This window comes from Chelonia mydas, chromosome 27, assembly GCF_015237465.2.
Source record: "Chelonia mydas isolate rCheMyd1 chromosome 27, rCheMyd1.pri.v2, whole genome shotgun sequence".
Taxonomy (NCBI): Eukaryota; Metazoa; Chordata; order Testudines; family Cheloniidae; genus Chelonia; species Chelonia mydas.
In genome coordinates this window covers 13,991,125-14,004,480 of record NC_057860.1, presented here as the reverse complement: position 1 = coordinate 14,004,480, position 13,356 = coordinate 13,991,125, and the positions used below count along the sequence as shown (strand labels likewise).

General features: G+C 46.1%; 1 protein-coding gene across 6 annotated transcripts in view; it reads left to right on the top strand.

Annotated features, from left to right (window-relative positions):
• Positions 1–13,356, top strand: part of LOC102929598 (junction plakoglobin) — a 50,760-nt gene that overhangs the window by 4,050 nt on the left and 33,354 nt on the right. The window contains exon 1 of one of the 6 annotated variants that reach the window (XM_043536761.1): positions 9,453–9,525. The exons of 3 other annotated variants lie outside the window; for them this stretch is intronic. Coding sequence is in view for 1 of the 3 variants with exons in the window: in XM_043536763.1 (XP_043392698.1) it covers positions 13,092–13,165 (74 nt within the window). In the remaining 2 variants the exon portion in view is untranslated. Of the gene's footprint in view, positions 1–9,452; positions 9,526–13,003; positions 13,166–13,356 lie in introns of those variants that run through there. 2 more of the 6 variants (XR_006287658.1, XM_043536763.1) reach the window with 2 other exon arrangements.

Sequence of the window (13,356 nt, the reverse complement as noted above, 5' to 3'; positions counted from 1 at the left end):
CCGGTGTCCCAGCATTCTACGGAGTATTTAAAGTTGCTCTTTTCTTCTAGGCCAATAAATTTCTCAGTTTGGAGAAAAAAGAAAAGGAGTACTAGTGGCACCTTAGCTGTAGCTCACGAAAGCTTATGCTCAAATAAATTGATTAGTCTCTAAGGTGCCACTAGTCCTCCTTTTCTTTTTGTGAATACAAACTAACGCAGCTGCTACTCTGAAACCTGTCAGTATGGAGACTGGCAGTGCTGAGAATGTGCTATTTATTTCCAGGATCTCAGTGTCTATATTCTGAATTCTCAGGGAGGGCAGTGTTCACCTGGGGTGTATTCCCAGCAGGCAGAACAGCATATTCCTTCACTGAGGTGGATGGCAGGATTGTGAGCGTTTTGAAAGAGGAGAGGAGGCACTTAAGTGTGTTCAATTGCTGGGGCTGTGTCTTGGGAACCTTTTGAAATGAGTCATGCTGATCTCTGCCTGAAGGGAAACAAAGTGCCCATTTGTGTTTTAGCTCCATGGGTCTCTAAAAATATGTTGGGGGTGACATCCGTGAGTACTCTGAGCTCGTGGGTCAGATGTTAGTGCATTCAGGGTGACTTTCAAGTCAAGCATTAACAACTCTGGCTCTGCCAGTCTCAGTTAAAAAGCAAAGAATGTCAGTTTTAGATGTGAAGTAGCAGGTTATCTGTGTCTTTCCCACGCTGCACCTGCTTGTGTGCCTGATTAAAGTAGACATGTTCTTGCAGAGAATGAATGAGCTCCAGTGGGTAGGGTAGTGACTCCTGGATTCTATTCTCAGTTCCAATATGGACCCTCCATGTGACCTTGGCTGAGTCACTTCTTCCCCTGTGTCTGTTACACCATCTGCAAAATGGGGATACTAATGCTCGGCTGCCTTTTCTGGAGCACTGTAAGAGCTTCATCAAGTCAGTGTGTCTTATCCCCAGGCGCATCAGTACTGGGGCTGGAAGAGCAGGACTGGGCCAGGGAGGTTAAAGAAGGGCAGAGGGACTAAGGAGAAGCTGGAAGGAGATGTTAAAGGCATGATGCTAGTCACATGTGTTCTTCTGTACTGGAATCCCCTTGAAACTCCCACAAGCAAGCACTTGTTTGCAAACTCGAGTTCCCCCAACACCCTGTAGTAGCTACAGACGCCCATGAGCTCTTGAGTTCCTCTGGTGTGTGCCCCAAGAAGTAGCAGGCCCTCCGGGAAATGCGTGACCCTTTCCTATTCAAATACTTGGACCTGCAGCAAGTCAAATCTGTCCCTCATTTCTCCTGCCTTTCTAACCACAAAACAAAGGTTCTCTCCTGTCAACTGCTGGAATGGGTGGATCTCTGCACCTAGACCCATCCCCTGCCAACAGTAGATCCCTTCCACAGGCAGTTGAATGAAGCTGTTCAGTGTTTCTCTGCACCATCTTTCTCTGAAATCCTTCCCTTCTTCTAGAGGCATTGATGCTAAAGCTGAAGTAGTTTTGTCCATGTGCACGACACAAGCTCTTCTTGAAACAAAACCTTTGCTTGAGCTATGAAGACTCCATAGTGCTTCTACTTGTAGCTAACTCCTGCACTGCAGTGTTAAGAGCAGGTTGTGTAGATCCAGCAAACCCACCACTGTGCCCTGGAGCAGCTGGCACCCTGCTTCTCTGGTATTTGTGCTACTTGTTCACCTAGAGTGGTGAAGCCATAGCACACACGGTCCTTCCACCTGGTAATGAAAGCCCCATATCCCAGCTTAGAGGTGAAGTTCAGAACCCTGCAATGATGCTGTTTGGTTCTTTTACCATTGGAGATGGTAACTCTGAGGGCGTAAATGGCCTTGTTGTAGTCTGACTCTGCTGTAATGAACCAAAAAAAGAAGTCTGTCTCCAGCAGCACCTTTGTCCAGACTTTTTCTCCGCCTCTGAGTGTTGATGAAATACTGGAGTGAAGAAGTGCCAACACCAAGTAGCCATCTGTGCACTTTCACTCACCTGTCAGTTTGGGATTGGAGAATCTCTAGCTCTCTGTTCCTATGGGTGTTAAGAGAAGTGAGAATTTCCAGGGGGATTTAAAAGCAACAGTCTTCTTTTCGGTGATTGGATGGAGCCTCTGCTTTCCAGCTGTGTTCCTAAATGGGGTTGGCACGCCATGGAGGTCCCTGTCACTTGACCAAGGTCCCTGCTGTTTGTAATAGAGGCAAAACACTCCAATAGATATGTTCATTCTCTGATAATGGATTTGGAGAGGTTTAAATGTCCATTTTCATGTCCTTTGTTAATGTTTATTGAATAGGCTATAAAAGTACAGAATACCCAATTAAACTGTCTTTGTACATCCTAAATCTGTAACTATTCATCAGCTTGGAAGGGTTCCATAAAATGTCATGGAAATACCCATTTTACTGCAAATTTGGTTTAAGTGGGTTTGGCCATTAAGCTATAGGAATGCAAACGCTTGTGGTTTGAAATGGCTTTTTTTTGTGCTTTGCAACTTCACATTTGTCTTACGTTTTTTTAGGTGGCTGGGTTAACGCGAACAAATTGCTTGGGCCATTTTGGGGAAAACTAGTTAAAAAATGCAACTTGAATTATAGCATGTAGGAAAGTGGGTCCCAGTAACCTCCCTCTCTCAGGCTTGCCAGAGAGTCCATGCAAAACAGCCACTGTGCTGCAGCCACTTTAGAACAATGGATTTTTATCTTCTATTGTCTCAGCAACCCATGAGTCATGGGTGTATCCTCCCCAAGTCAGTTTCTTTCAAACAGGGCTATCAAAGTAAACTAGCCCTGAGAGTGTCTCTACACAGCCCTTGCAGCGAGCCTCCCAGCCTGAGGGGGTGGGGACAGGGATGGGAACGGGATGTGAGGGACTTAGGCTAGTGGGTCTCGTGCTAGTGCTCCAAGAATAGCTGTGTAGACAGCGCTTTGAAATTGCAGCTCAGGCTCTGAAGCCCACCCCCTTCCCAAGTCTTACCCAGGCTGGATGGCTTGCTTCCACGGGCTGCGTAGAGATACCCTAAACACGCAGTCAGGATTGACAAGACTAGTGCTTAACCTCTCCATGCTTTCAGCCAGCAGTCCTCCAGAAGGAGGGCTATGTGGCTAGTGAAAACTTAACTTGGCAACTTGCTGGGTGTGGGGGTTGGTGCCATGGATAATGGTGTCAGGAAGAACAGACTACCTCTGCCTGCTCATGAGAACAGGGTATTGGAAGCCCCCAGAGTCCTCGCAGGCCTGGACCATGCCGGTGGTGAAGTGGGGAGAGTTTTAAGTGTTGCAGTCGTAGTTCTGAAGAGCTCTCTAACCCCATCTCCCCCCCCTGCCCCCAGCAGGGTAGTGGTGTAAAACTGTAAAGGATTTAAAAACAGACGTATTAAACATGATGACATCTCTCCAAAGTCACCTATGTCATAAGCCCACTAAAGCAACACCATGTCTGTCTCAGAGAAGTCTCCCCAGCAATGAGCAATTCTGCACAGATGAGGAAAAAGGCCACTTCCTTCAGAACTGAGGGGAGTGGTAACTCCATTTATAGCATTGTGACCAATCCTGCTGGTGCAGAGCTGCATTTCCAGACGCACAAAAGCATCTTTTTGGGGAATGCTTGGAGTAAGTTGGACACCACTTGAATCCGTGGTCACTTCACACAGTTGAGAGGTTACAGCTGTCTCTCGTGTTACAGCTTCCCCAGTGCTTAGCTTCCAGTTGGGAAGGTCAGTTGCTTCTACCACCTCTGAAGCTGATTCTCCTTCCTTATAGTTGCAGACCTTGAACAACTTCCCCTCTAGTCCCAGGCAATGTTTATCCTTGATAATGACCAGTACAGAACTAACTGCGTTAGCTGGCTTCCCCCCACAAATCCATGATCAGGTTTAGGAGCTGGGATCAGTAAGGTTTTAATGATTGTGAGGCTTTTCCAACTTTGAGTTTGGTTCTGTTGCTTCTAAAGTTTATCTCTAAGCCTGTGTTCTTCTTGTGCTCTGTAGGATTTGGCTTTTTACACTTTAGCTCTTGATCAGTTTCAGAAAACACTTGGTCTTCCATAGCACTTTTATCAGAGCTCTTAAAGCACTCCACAAAGGAAGGCAAGTATTTTCATCCCCCTGTGGTAGATAGGGAAACTGATGTTTTTCCTACATTTAAAAAAAAAAAAAAAAAGTTGCACAGATTTAAGCGTCCACACAGTTGTTTGCATCAGTTTGTTTCTGTTTCGCTTCAACCAATTCTTAATTGAGGTCAGCCAAACCAAAAGAAGTCGCTCTTAAACGAAGCATGTCTATGCAGGGGTTAGTGGTGGTGTAACAAAATCAACTTAACTCCCACCCTTTAAATTAATCTGGTGCAACTTTCTCCCCGAGACAAGCCCAAAAGCAGAGTGGTGTGAGATGCCCAAGAGGTGGCAGGACTGGAAATAGAACTTGTCTTATGACAGGTTTCAGAGCAGCAGCCTTGTTAGTCTGTATCCACAAAAAGAAGAAAAGGAGTACTTGTGGCATCTTAGAGACTAACAAATTTATTTGAGCATAAGCTTTCGTGAGCTACAGCTCTCTATCGGATGCATGCAGTGGAAAATACAGTGGGGAGATATATATACCCGGAGAACATGAAACAATGGGTGTTACCATACACACTGTAACGAGTGATCAGGTAAGGTGAGCTATTACCGGGGGGGAAGACACCTTTTGTAGTGATAATCAAGGTGGGCCACTGTAACTGACTAAAGCTTGTGCTCAAATAAATTTGTTAGTCTCTAAGGTGCCACAAGTACTCCTTTTCTTTTTGCAAAACTTGTCTTCTGACTCCCAGTCTAGTGCGTGATCCACAAGATCGTTCTGCTTTACACCGTTAGTGCAGGTGCACCCATTGTGGATCTGATTAGAGACCTTTGACTCTCACCTTCATGTCTGAGAAGATTTGTGGCTCTTTCAGAACACTGGCAACCCTTCTGTAGTTTCATGGGGCCAGTAGCTCTTCACCAAGTTCCTAGCTGTCATCTTACCTGATCACTCTTGTTACTGTGTATGATAACACCCATTGTTTCATGTTCTCTGTGTATATAAATCTCCCCACTGTATTTTCCACTGCATGCATCCGATGAAGTGAGCTGTAGCTCATGAAAGCTTATGCTCAAATAAATTTGTTAGTCTCTAAGGTGCCACAAGTACTCCTTTTCTTTTTCCCCCATCCAGTGTGACACCACAGAGCAGGTGGTTCAGAGGAGCAGTTGGAGATGATGATTATATGGGGTAGCAGGAGTATTGTATCTGCATGTAGAAAAACTGGTAAAGGAATCTCAAAACCTGACTGAAACAGCTTTAAAAGGGGGTGTAGTTGCACAGTGGCAGTCGCCAAAACAAAACGCAAAATATTTCAGGAACTTGGAACCTTTGGGATGTGGAATAAAACAAGTGTGGCAGGGTCACAGTGAAGAGGGAATGAGTTGCTTGTTGCTCCTTTAAGCAATGTCCACACTAGGAAAAGAGGAGTATTTTAACATGTTACCTAATGTCATCAAACACGTGTGAAAATCCCAGTATGGACAAGGCCAGGTCCTAGTTTAACACGTTAGCTGGTCATGGTAAGTCCTATTGGGGAAGCTTCCCTGGCAAATAGCAAAGATCTGCTTGGCTAGATTGGGTTTCCTTACCAGTTCTTGACAGTAATGGCTGAGAGGTATTCTATAGAAACTAATATTTGTGTTCTCGCAAAGGGAGGTGCTTTCTTCACTGACAAATTTTAAAAAGTCTGCCCCGCTTTGCTGTAGTGATTGCTCCTTCCTGACCCTGGTGTAGCGTATAACCAAAAAGCACATTGCAGGTAGCTGCAAGTCCTGGTTCTGACTGTTTTACTGATCTCATCTAAAGATGTAAATGTTTTCAGGCATGAGCTTGCCTGGTCTAATTAGCTTGTCAAACTTCAGTTGAATGTCACATTAATTTTGGAATCTGAAAGTGCTGGGGAAATGTTTCAGGTTAGGCATGTAAACTGGTAGCTGGAATAGAATTAGGTTTTGTATGATCCTTCTCATTCTCTGAGTATCTGAAAGTGCTTTGCAGTAAGAAATAAGCTGTGGTAGTGAAGGGTGCAGGTAGTCAGCAGTCATACATGACACAGTAGTTGTTGGACTTCTCTTCACTGTCTTATGTGCTTGTTGTGTGGCTTTGGGGAGACACGGACCTGCCTTCCCAAAGTGCTTTGGGATCTGTGGATGGAAAGCATAAGTAGTAAGTGCTTCTTAGTAGACAAGGGCATTAGGATCCATTTAGTGAGGGAACAGCATTAGCTGGGTGATGTGGGTTATCGGCCTCTCTCCTTGGAAAGTGCTCCTAATGCATCTTCTGTCTTTCAGAGCAGTTTCAGAAAGACCAGAGAACTGATCTTCTGTTGTAAGTTTTCTCCACTGTCTAGGTTTTTGCCTCATGCCCGTCACCTTAGTACCTGAGGATCTCTAGGGCAGGGATCACATATGACCAATCTGTAAAGCATCAGTGGTACTGCATAAATAGCCTTGGTTGAAATTGAATCCCTGATTTTGTCCTAGGATGGTCTAGTGCTCCCCACTGAAACATACTGGTACTACAGGTGTTTACAGAATAAAACACTCTTGTGTCTGCAGAGCAGGAATTTTCTTTTCAGCACTCAGACCTCTTTTGAAACAAGCACATAAGTGACAAGTGCAGTTCTAGCTTTGAAGTTTAATATGCAGCCTAGGAATATTGCTGTGCTCTTGTCTGAAATCTCGTTGACAAACAGACCTCCCACTTCTCTTTTGTAGGAATAATGTATATTTCATAAACTGCTGGGCTGGGGAAACAGTCGTCAGACACAAAGATGTTTCTAATTAGATGGAGGTTTGAAATATCTTTCTAAATCTGCCATCCCTGATTAGTTTTTCTGCAGATTCTGTCAGGCCTTTAGGCATTTCATAATGCTTCAGTCACTTTGTTCTGAAATCATTTCTACAGAAAGGGCAGGGGGCTTGGCATTCAATCTGAAACTCTTAATACAGATGTGTTTGCATCATTAGCCCCAGTGCACTGAGAGTTTTGGCTTCTCAGTACTTAAACCAAATGTGTCTCAAGGTTCTCTTCAGGATGTTGAGTGAGAGACTTTGGTTTCTGCCCACTCCTGAGGCAGGATGGACAGCCAGGTGAAAGTGATCTGGGTTACTAAATGTTTTTTGAATATTCCACACCTGGCTGACCAAAGCCATTACCCATGAACAGCTGTAAAAATAAATACAAACTGGGCCCGAGATGTTGAGGCAGCATGGCCCTGGGAGGGAGAGGGGGGGATACTGGTCTAGGAGCTGAAACTAGAACCCTGGTTCTTCTGTGTCTACTGTGACCATGGGCAAGTTGCTTCAACTCTGCCTTAGTTTCCCAACTTTGCCTTCCCCTTGTAAAGTGCCTTGAGATCTCTGGATGAAAAATATTGCTGGTGTTTGGCAGCAAGCAGTGGCGGGGGTGGGAGACCATTTCCAGCTCCAGAAAGATAATTCTTTCTCCAGCTACACAATGAAATTGGAAAGGGTGAACTCTGCTCAAGTTTTTTTCCAGTGCACTGAAGACAAATGAGACTTGTTAACGGATGAGTGTGGCTGTTGTGAATTCTTTGAAGGCTCATTCGGTTTTGGAAAAAGCTAAAATTCCTAATTAGGATCCACATATGTCAATTGCATCATTTTGCTAGCAAACTTGTATAAGAAGCGTTCTCCTGCCCTTCTTTTGTGGAAAGTGCCTAGCTGGCAGAGGGGAGATGGGGGGTGGAAGGGGGCAGCTGTATAGCTTTCTGCGGGTGTCACATCTGTCTGCGGCTGCTATATCGGGAATGTGGAGCCATGCTGCCTTTGGACTCTGTTGCTTTGTGGCATTGACTTACTAGGGCATATCACGGCATGAAGTGCATTTGCTTAACTGGTGGTAAAAAGACCTTTGGCCAATTTAAACAGCCGCCTAGTAATCACTCTGACACACAGGCAGGGCACTCGTGGCAAACCATTAACTTGCTCGGACAGGCTGGGCGTTGACTGGTGTTGGTTATAATTTCTTATGAAACATCTGAACTCTGCAGATGTAATGCGGTTGAATATAGAAATGAAGTTAGAACCCCAAATCCTTTTGTTTTCTCCCTCTTGAATGCCTTTCTTGGCTGTAAAATGGGGAGTGCACTACAGAAATACTGTATTTTTCTCGCCATTATCCAAGCTGGAAATAGCACATGAGTGCCTCAAAGCCTAAATTTAAAGCCTGCAATTATTGTGATCTTAGGGAGCTATTTGTTCATAGCTTTTTAAAAGTAATAAAATCTATCTTCTCCAGATGGAGTTACTGTGATTAATTGTATTGTTTTGGAGTCACGGGCAGCTCAAGCAAGCATGCCAGAATCTGCTATTCATGGGCAAATGGCAAGTTCTCTCATCTGTCCCACTGATATTTCCAACAAGAACAAATGGGCGTTAATGGGAGAATCTGAGCATATAGAGTTTCTGTTCCTGAGGTTTGATGTTGGTTTCCTTAAATGAAAGTGGGACAGTTGTCGCAATTCTCTGAAGGGACCCGTGTCTACTGATTACCTGTTTTTGGCATCTGAAGCGCAAAGGCTCAGACTGTATAGAAGAAAGCCCAATACATGCATGGGGGTGCTTGTTCTGAGCTAAAGCCATTATGAGCTTGTAACCACAGAAGAACCCTTTGGTGGGGTTTGTAGGACTGACTTCTACCAGAGCCCCTGCAGAGTTGTGGGGTGATCTGTGGTACATTTATTAGCATGTCTGTAGATTCTTTTATTGGGTTTGAATTGCTTTCTCTAATGTTTTCACCTTAAGAATAAATGTGCTTGCTTAGAAAGAGCTGTGTGGTAACTTACAGCTGAGGGTAATTACGGTTTTCGGAGCTTGAGAGTAGAAAACAAAGTGTAGATGCTGTACTGGTTAGACAGTTTGGTTTGCTGGGGATATCACAGTGTTGGTGGGGAACTGTACAGCCAGGACAAATCTCTGGCCAGCAGTGAGAGAGATGAAGGTCTCTGCCTGAGAGAGGCGATGGCTGGGTGTCCTGGCTGGACCACGGAGGGAGACTGTTTTGTCACAGTGTAGGGCAACTGCACCTCTATTAATGCCCACTGAGACATACTAAGATGCATTCTCGTGACCTTAATGACTCTCCAAGGTGCCCGTCCAGGTTTTTAGAGTGTCTGCCAGCATGGTGTCAAGCACTGAGCCAAGTGCTATTGCTTGTTTCCTTCTGATAACACTCACCGAGGACAGCTGAGTTCAGCTGCTGCTGATTTCTCCAGGAAATGTGACTGGTGAGAAGGAAGCTGAGCCCCGTGCTGTAGCGCCAACAGTGATTTCCTGCACCAGAAGCTGTGTCCCCAGGAGAAGACCCAGCTTCTCCTGCCAACGAGAGAACATCCTCTTACGCAGAAAGGGTTGTTGTTAAATTTTAAAATCAAATGCCTTTCCTATCGAGGAGCACAGATGGCTCGTCCCGATCCTACACAAGGAGCAGCGCTGAGCGTGGTTTCGAAGAGGCCGTGGGAAATGCCAGGTCTATTGTGCATCTAGGGGTAATCCCCGAAGGCTGCCTTCGGGACTGGGGGATACAGCCTTATGGTGCTCTGTGCAAATGGAGGAAGAGGCGACCCCTGCCCCAAAGAGCTTAGTTTGCCACATCTTGGAGGAGATGGGGAGCACTTGCAAGCTGGGTGACTGAGGGGTTGACAGGAACACGCTTCGTTAGTGGCATCTTTATTTTTAATTGCCTTTGTTTTAAACCCCTGCCTAAAACTTGCCCCTTTGCTATGTTTTTGAATGAATCCTAGCCATGTTATATTTCTGTATACCACTAACCCCCTAACCTCTTCTGTTTAGTTTCAACCCTTGCCTTTTGCTATTAAATATCTAACCCTAGCCTTTCTACGCTGCTCCGTGGAGAAGGATATGCTTGTGGTTAAGAGTATGGACTGGGACTCCAGAGCTCTGGTTTAATTTCCTGCCTCTGCCAAACCCTCCCTGTGGTGTGCACGGGCAAATTGCTTAATCTCTGTCTCTGTCTCCTGACTGTGCAATGGAGTAGATCTTTCCTCTGTCTATTTCTGTTTCGATTGGAAGTTCCTTGGGGCAGGGTCTCTGTTCTGTGTCTGTGCAACACCTAGCACATTGGGATTCTGAACTTAGCATCTTTTGGTGTTGCCATAGGACAGTTCTGCAGGTCTCCAGACTTCGATATACCTAGAACATGTTTGGATGGGGGTTCTAGTGGAGGCAGCGTATCTGATACTTAGATCTTGTCTCCACGACTAATTTCAGCTGGGCTTGTAATTGAGCATGGATGGGTCTAAATCCGGCTGTGTCCCTGCCCACCTCGAGACTAGGAGTTGGTGGCCTAAGCTGGCGCATGGTTGTCTTTCTGCAGCTGGTCTAGCATGCTTCTTTCCACCGCAGTGTAGCTGGACAGCCCCTCCCCCCTTGTGCTTCTGTAACTGCTTTGTCTGATACTCTTGCCAGCTCTCTGTGGCAGGACAGGGTGTGATGCCAGCAGCCCATGGGGCAGCTCTGTGTCCTGCTGGGCATTCGACACGTACCGAGGCACTGTTGGCTGGCCACGCTTTCCCAGAATGCCCTGGTACAACACTTGTAGCTGCATAGTAGGTGTGGACGCACAAATGCGTTTCATCTGTTCTTGTGCAACAGAAGCTGCGGTGTGCATCACCAGAACTCCGTGTAACTGGGGCAGTGTGTTGCAAGTGTCTTTTGTAGACAGCTGAAGAGGGGACCGCCTCGAACATCACCCCACGGTGTTTTGAAGATGTGGTGCATTTCCTCCTGGGGTGTCACGTCTGCTCCCAGGGTTTTGGCGGTGCTGCTCCTCTATGCCTAACTAGCCTCTCCACTTACATGCTGACGGTTGGGACCCATATTTGTTTTCGGGGATGTTGGGAAGTCCCCAAGCACAGCTGACTGGCTTGGAAGAGCTGGTTTGCGTCCAGGGATTCTCTCCAGCTTTGTTGATATAAACCAATGTCTTTCCCAAACTTCTTGTTAATGGGAAAGCAGGTCAAGGGGCGGGGAAAGGGCTTAACACAGAAGCATACACGTTTAACGTAATTTTGCCTCTAGTTATTCTGATGTAGTAATTATCAGAGCCTTTGGATTTTGCTCTTAATAATGGGGCATGCATGTGCAATTACAACCAATGAGACTGGTCCCTGTTGCCTCTTAACCTTGGGGAGGGTGATGCTGCTGCCAAAGTAAAGATGCAATAATGGGGTGGCTTCAGGTTGTTAACCTGGGAAGAGAGAGTGTGGGATGGGAGGAAAATAGAGGGAAAGAGAGTGGCTTCCCTTTTTTTACACGTCGAACAGCAAAAATATATTAGCAGGCTTATGAGACCCCACGTGGTGCGACAGGTTTGGCCTGCAAGGGCGATGGAATAGTTATGATTCAAAAATGGAAACTTCTGCAGTGACCTCTTTCAGCCAAACATACCTTTGGAAGTGGCTGACAGAAGGGTGTGGGAGGGTTCTGTGCGTGGTGTTCTCAAAGAATGCGCATGCTTCTGGTGTGTCAGTCACCTTGGTGCTCTGTAAAATTGCTAAAGATTCCTTGGACCTTCCCATTGGGAAAAGAATTGGCATTTCTTTATGCGCACGTGGTAGAGTGGAATCAGGTTAGCTGACTGGGGTCTAACCAGCTCCCTGTGGCGAAAGGCCTGCTGATTGGTCTAAAGCAGCGGTGTCCAATAGAAATTCAATGCTAGCCACACTTGGGGTTTTGAATTTTTCTTATTAGCCACATTATAAAAAAGCCACATGCATTAGCCACAATTCAATAGCCTATTCGCCACATGTGGCTAGTGGCAAACGTATTGGACACTGCTGGTCTAAAGATTGCCCTGATACAGTATTGAGGGTGAATGTAGCTGACTTGCATAAGTGCAACATAGGAGTTGGCATTAATCATGGTTGCCCATTGTCCCCTGCTACAGCAGAACTTAGCCCAAGTTGCATGCAGGCCAATAGGCCAGGTTTGACTGGTGTCCCAGTCAGCTGTGATTGCAGGAGCGCTTTCCCTGATGCATGGGAGGTGCTGCCGCGTGTGTGTATACCAACCATGTCAGCAATGGTGCCCCACCCCACCCAGTGTTGCCAGGAGTCCCTGCCTTCCAAGCAGTGGTGGCAGGAAAGAACATGCATAACACTCCACCCTCCCCCCAGATTGGGTGGAGCAGGGAGAGGGCATGTAAAGTGGAGTTTCTCAGCCACTCAAGGATGGCCCATGTGAGGGTGTTCCATGGTTACAGCACTGCACATGTCAGGGCATCGCACCTTATTACTGCATGTCTCCCTGACTCTCCATTTTAGGATAAACCAGGGGAGTAGCACGTAGAGGCAGGAAGGTGACTTTTACCTCTGCCTATGGCATTGGTGAGACTGCTGCTGGAATATTGCGTCCAGTTCTGTTCACGTTTTATAGGATGCTGATGGAGAGGCTGCTGAAAAGAGCCACAAAAATGATTTGAGGTCTAGAGAAAATGCCTTCCAGTGAGACTTAAAGAGCTCAATCTGTTTAGCTGATCAAAAAGAAGGTGATTTAGAGTAATAGAAGTATCTTCATGGGGAGAAAACACCAAGTAGTAATGGGGTCTCTAACCTAGCAAAGAAAGGTAGAACAAGAACTGATGGCTGGAAGTTGAAGTCAGTTAGAAATTGGGCACAGATTTTTCAGTGCAGGTGATTAACCATTGGAACAAACTGCCAAGGGCAGTGGTGGGTTCTTAATCTCTTGATGTCTTCAAATCCAGCCTGGATGCCTTTCTAGAAGAGGCTTTAGCCAAACACAAATGAACGCATTATTGTGCTCAGTAACTGGGGGAAATATAATGTCCTCTGAAAAACGAGCCCCTCAGTCTTGGATCATTTAATGGTCCTCCTGGCTTTGGCATCTCTGAAATGTCTCTTCATGGCTGAGTTACTCACTGCTTCCAAGGCTTAATCCAATGGAAAATATCAGCATGAGACGCAACAGAACAGGCTGATCGGCTGCTTGTGTTAAGCATACCCACGAGTACATATGGCGGTGAGATAATGCCCTGAGCTGCATGCTGTCTGGCAGATGCTGGCTCCCTGGCCTTCCCTTGTGTGGAGCTTTTGCTTCCGTGTGGCAGAAAGCAGAACAACTTGCAGCAGGTAAGGAAAACATGCAAACAGCTAGCACGGTGGTGGCCCAATGAATGGCCATTTCAGCTCACCATTTGCTGTGTACCTACAATAACCAGACTTCAGCAAAAGACCTAAAGGAGGCAGGTGTGTCTCAAACAGCTTTCAGGAGGATTGTATACTCCACTTGCTGGGGGAAGATAATTGTAATGACCAGCACG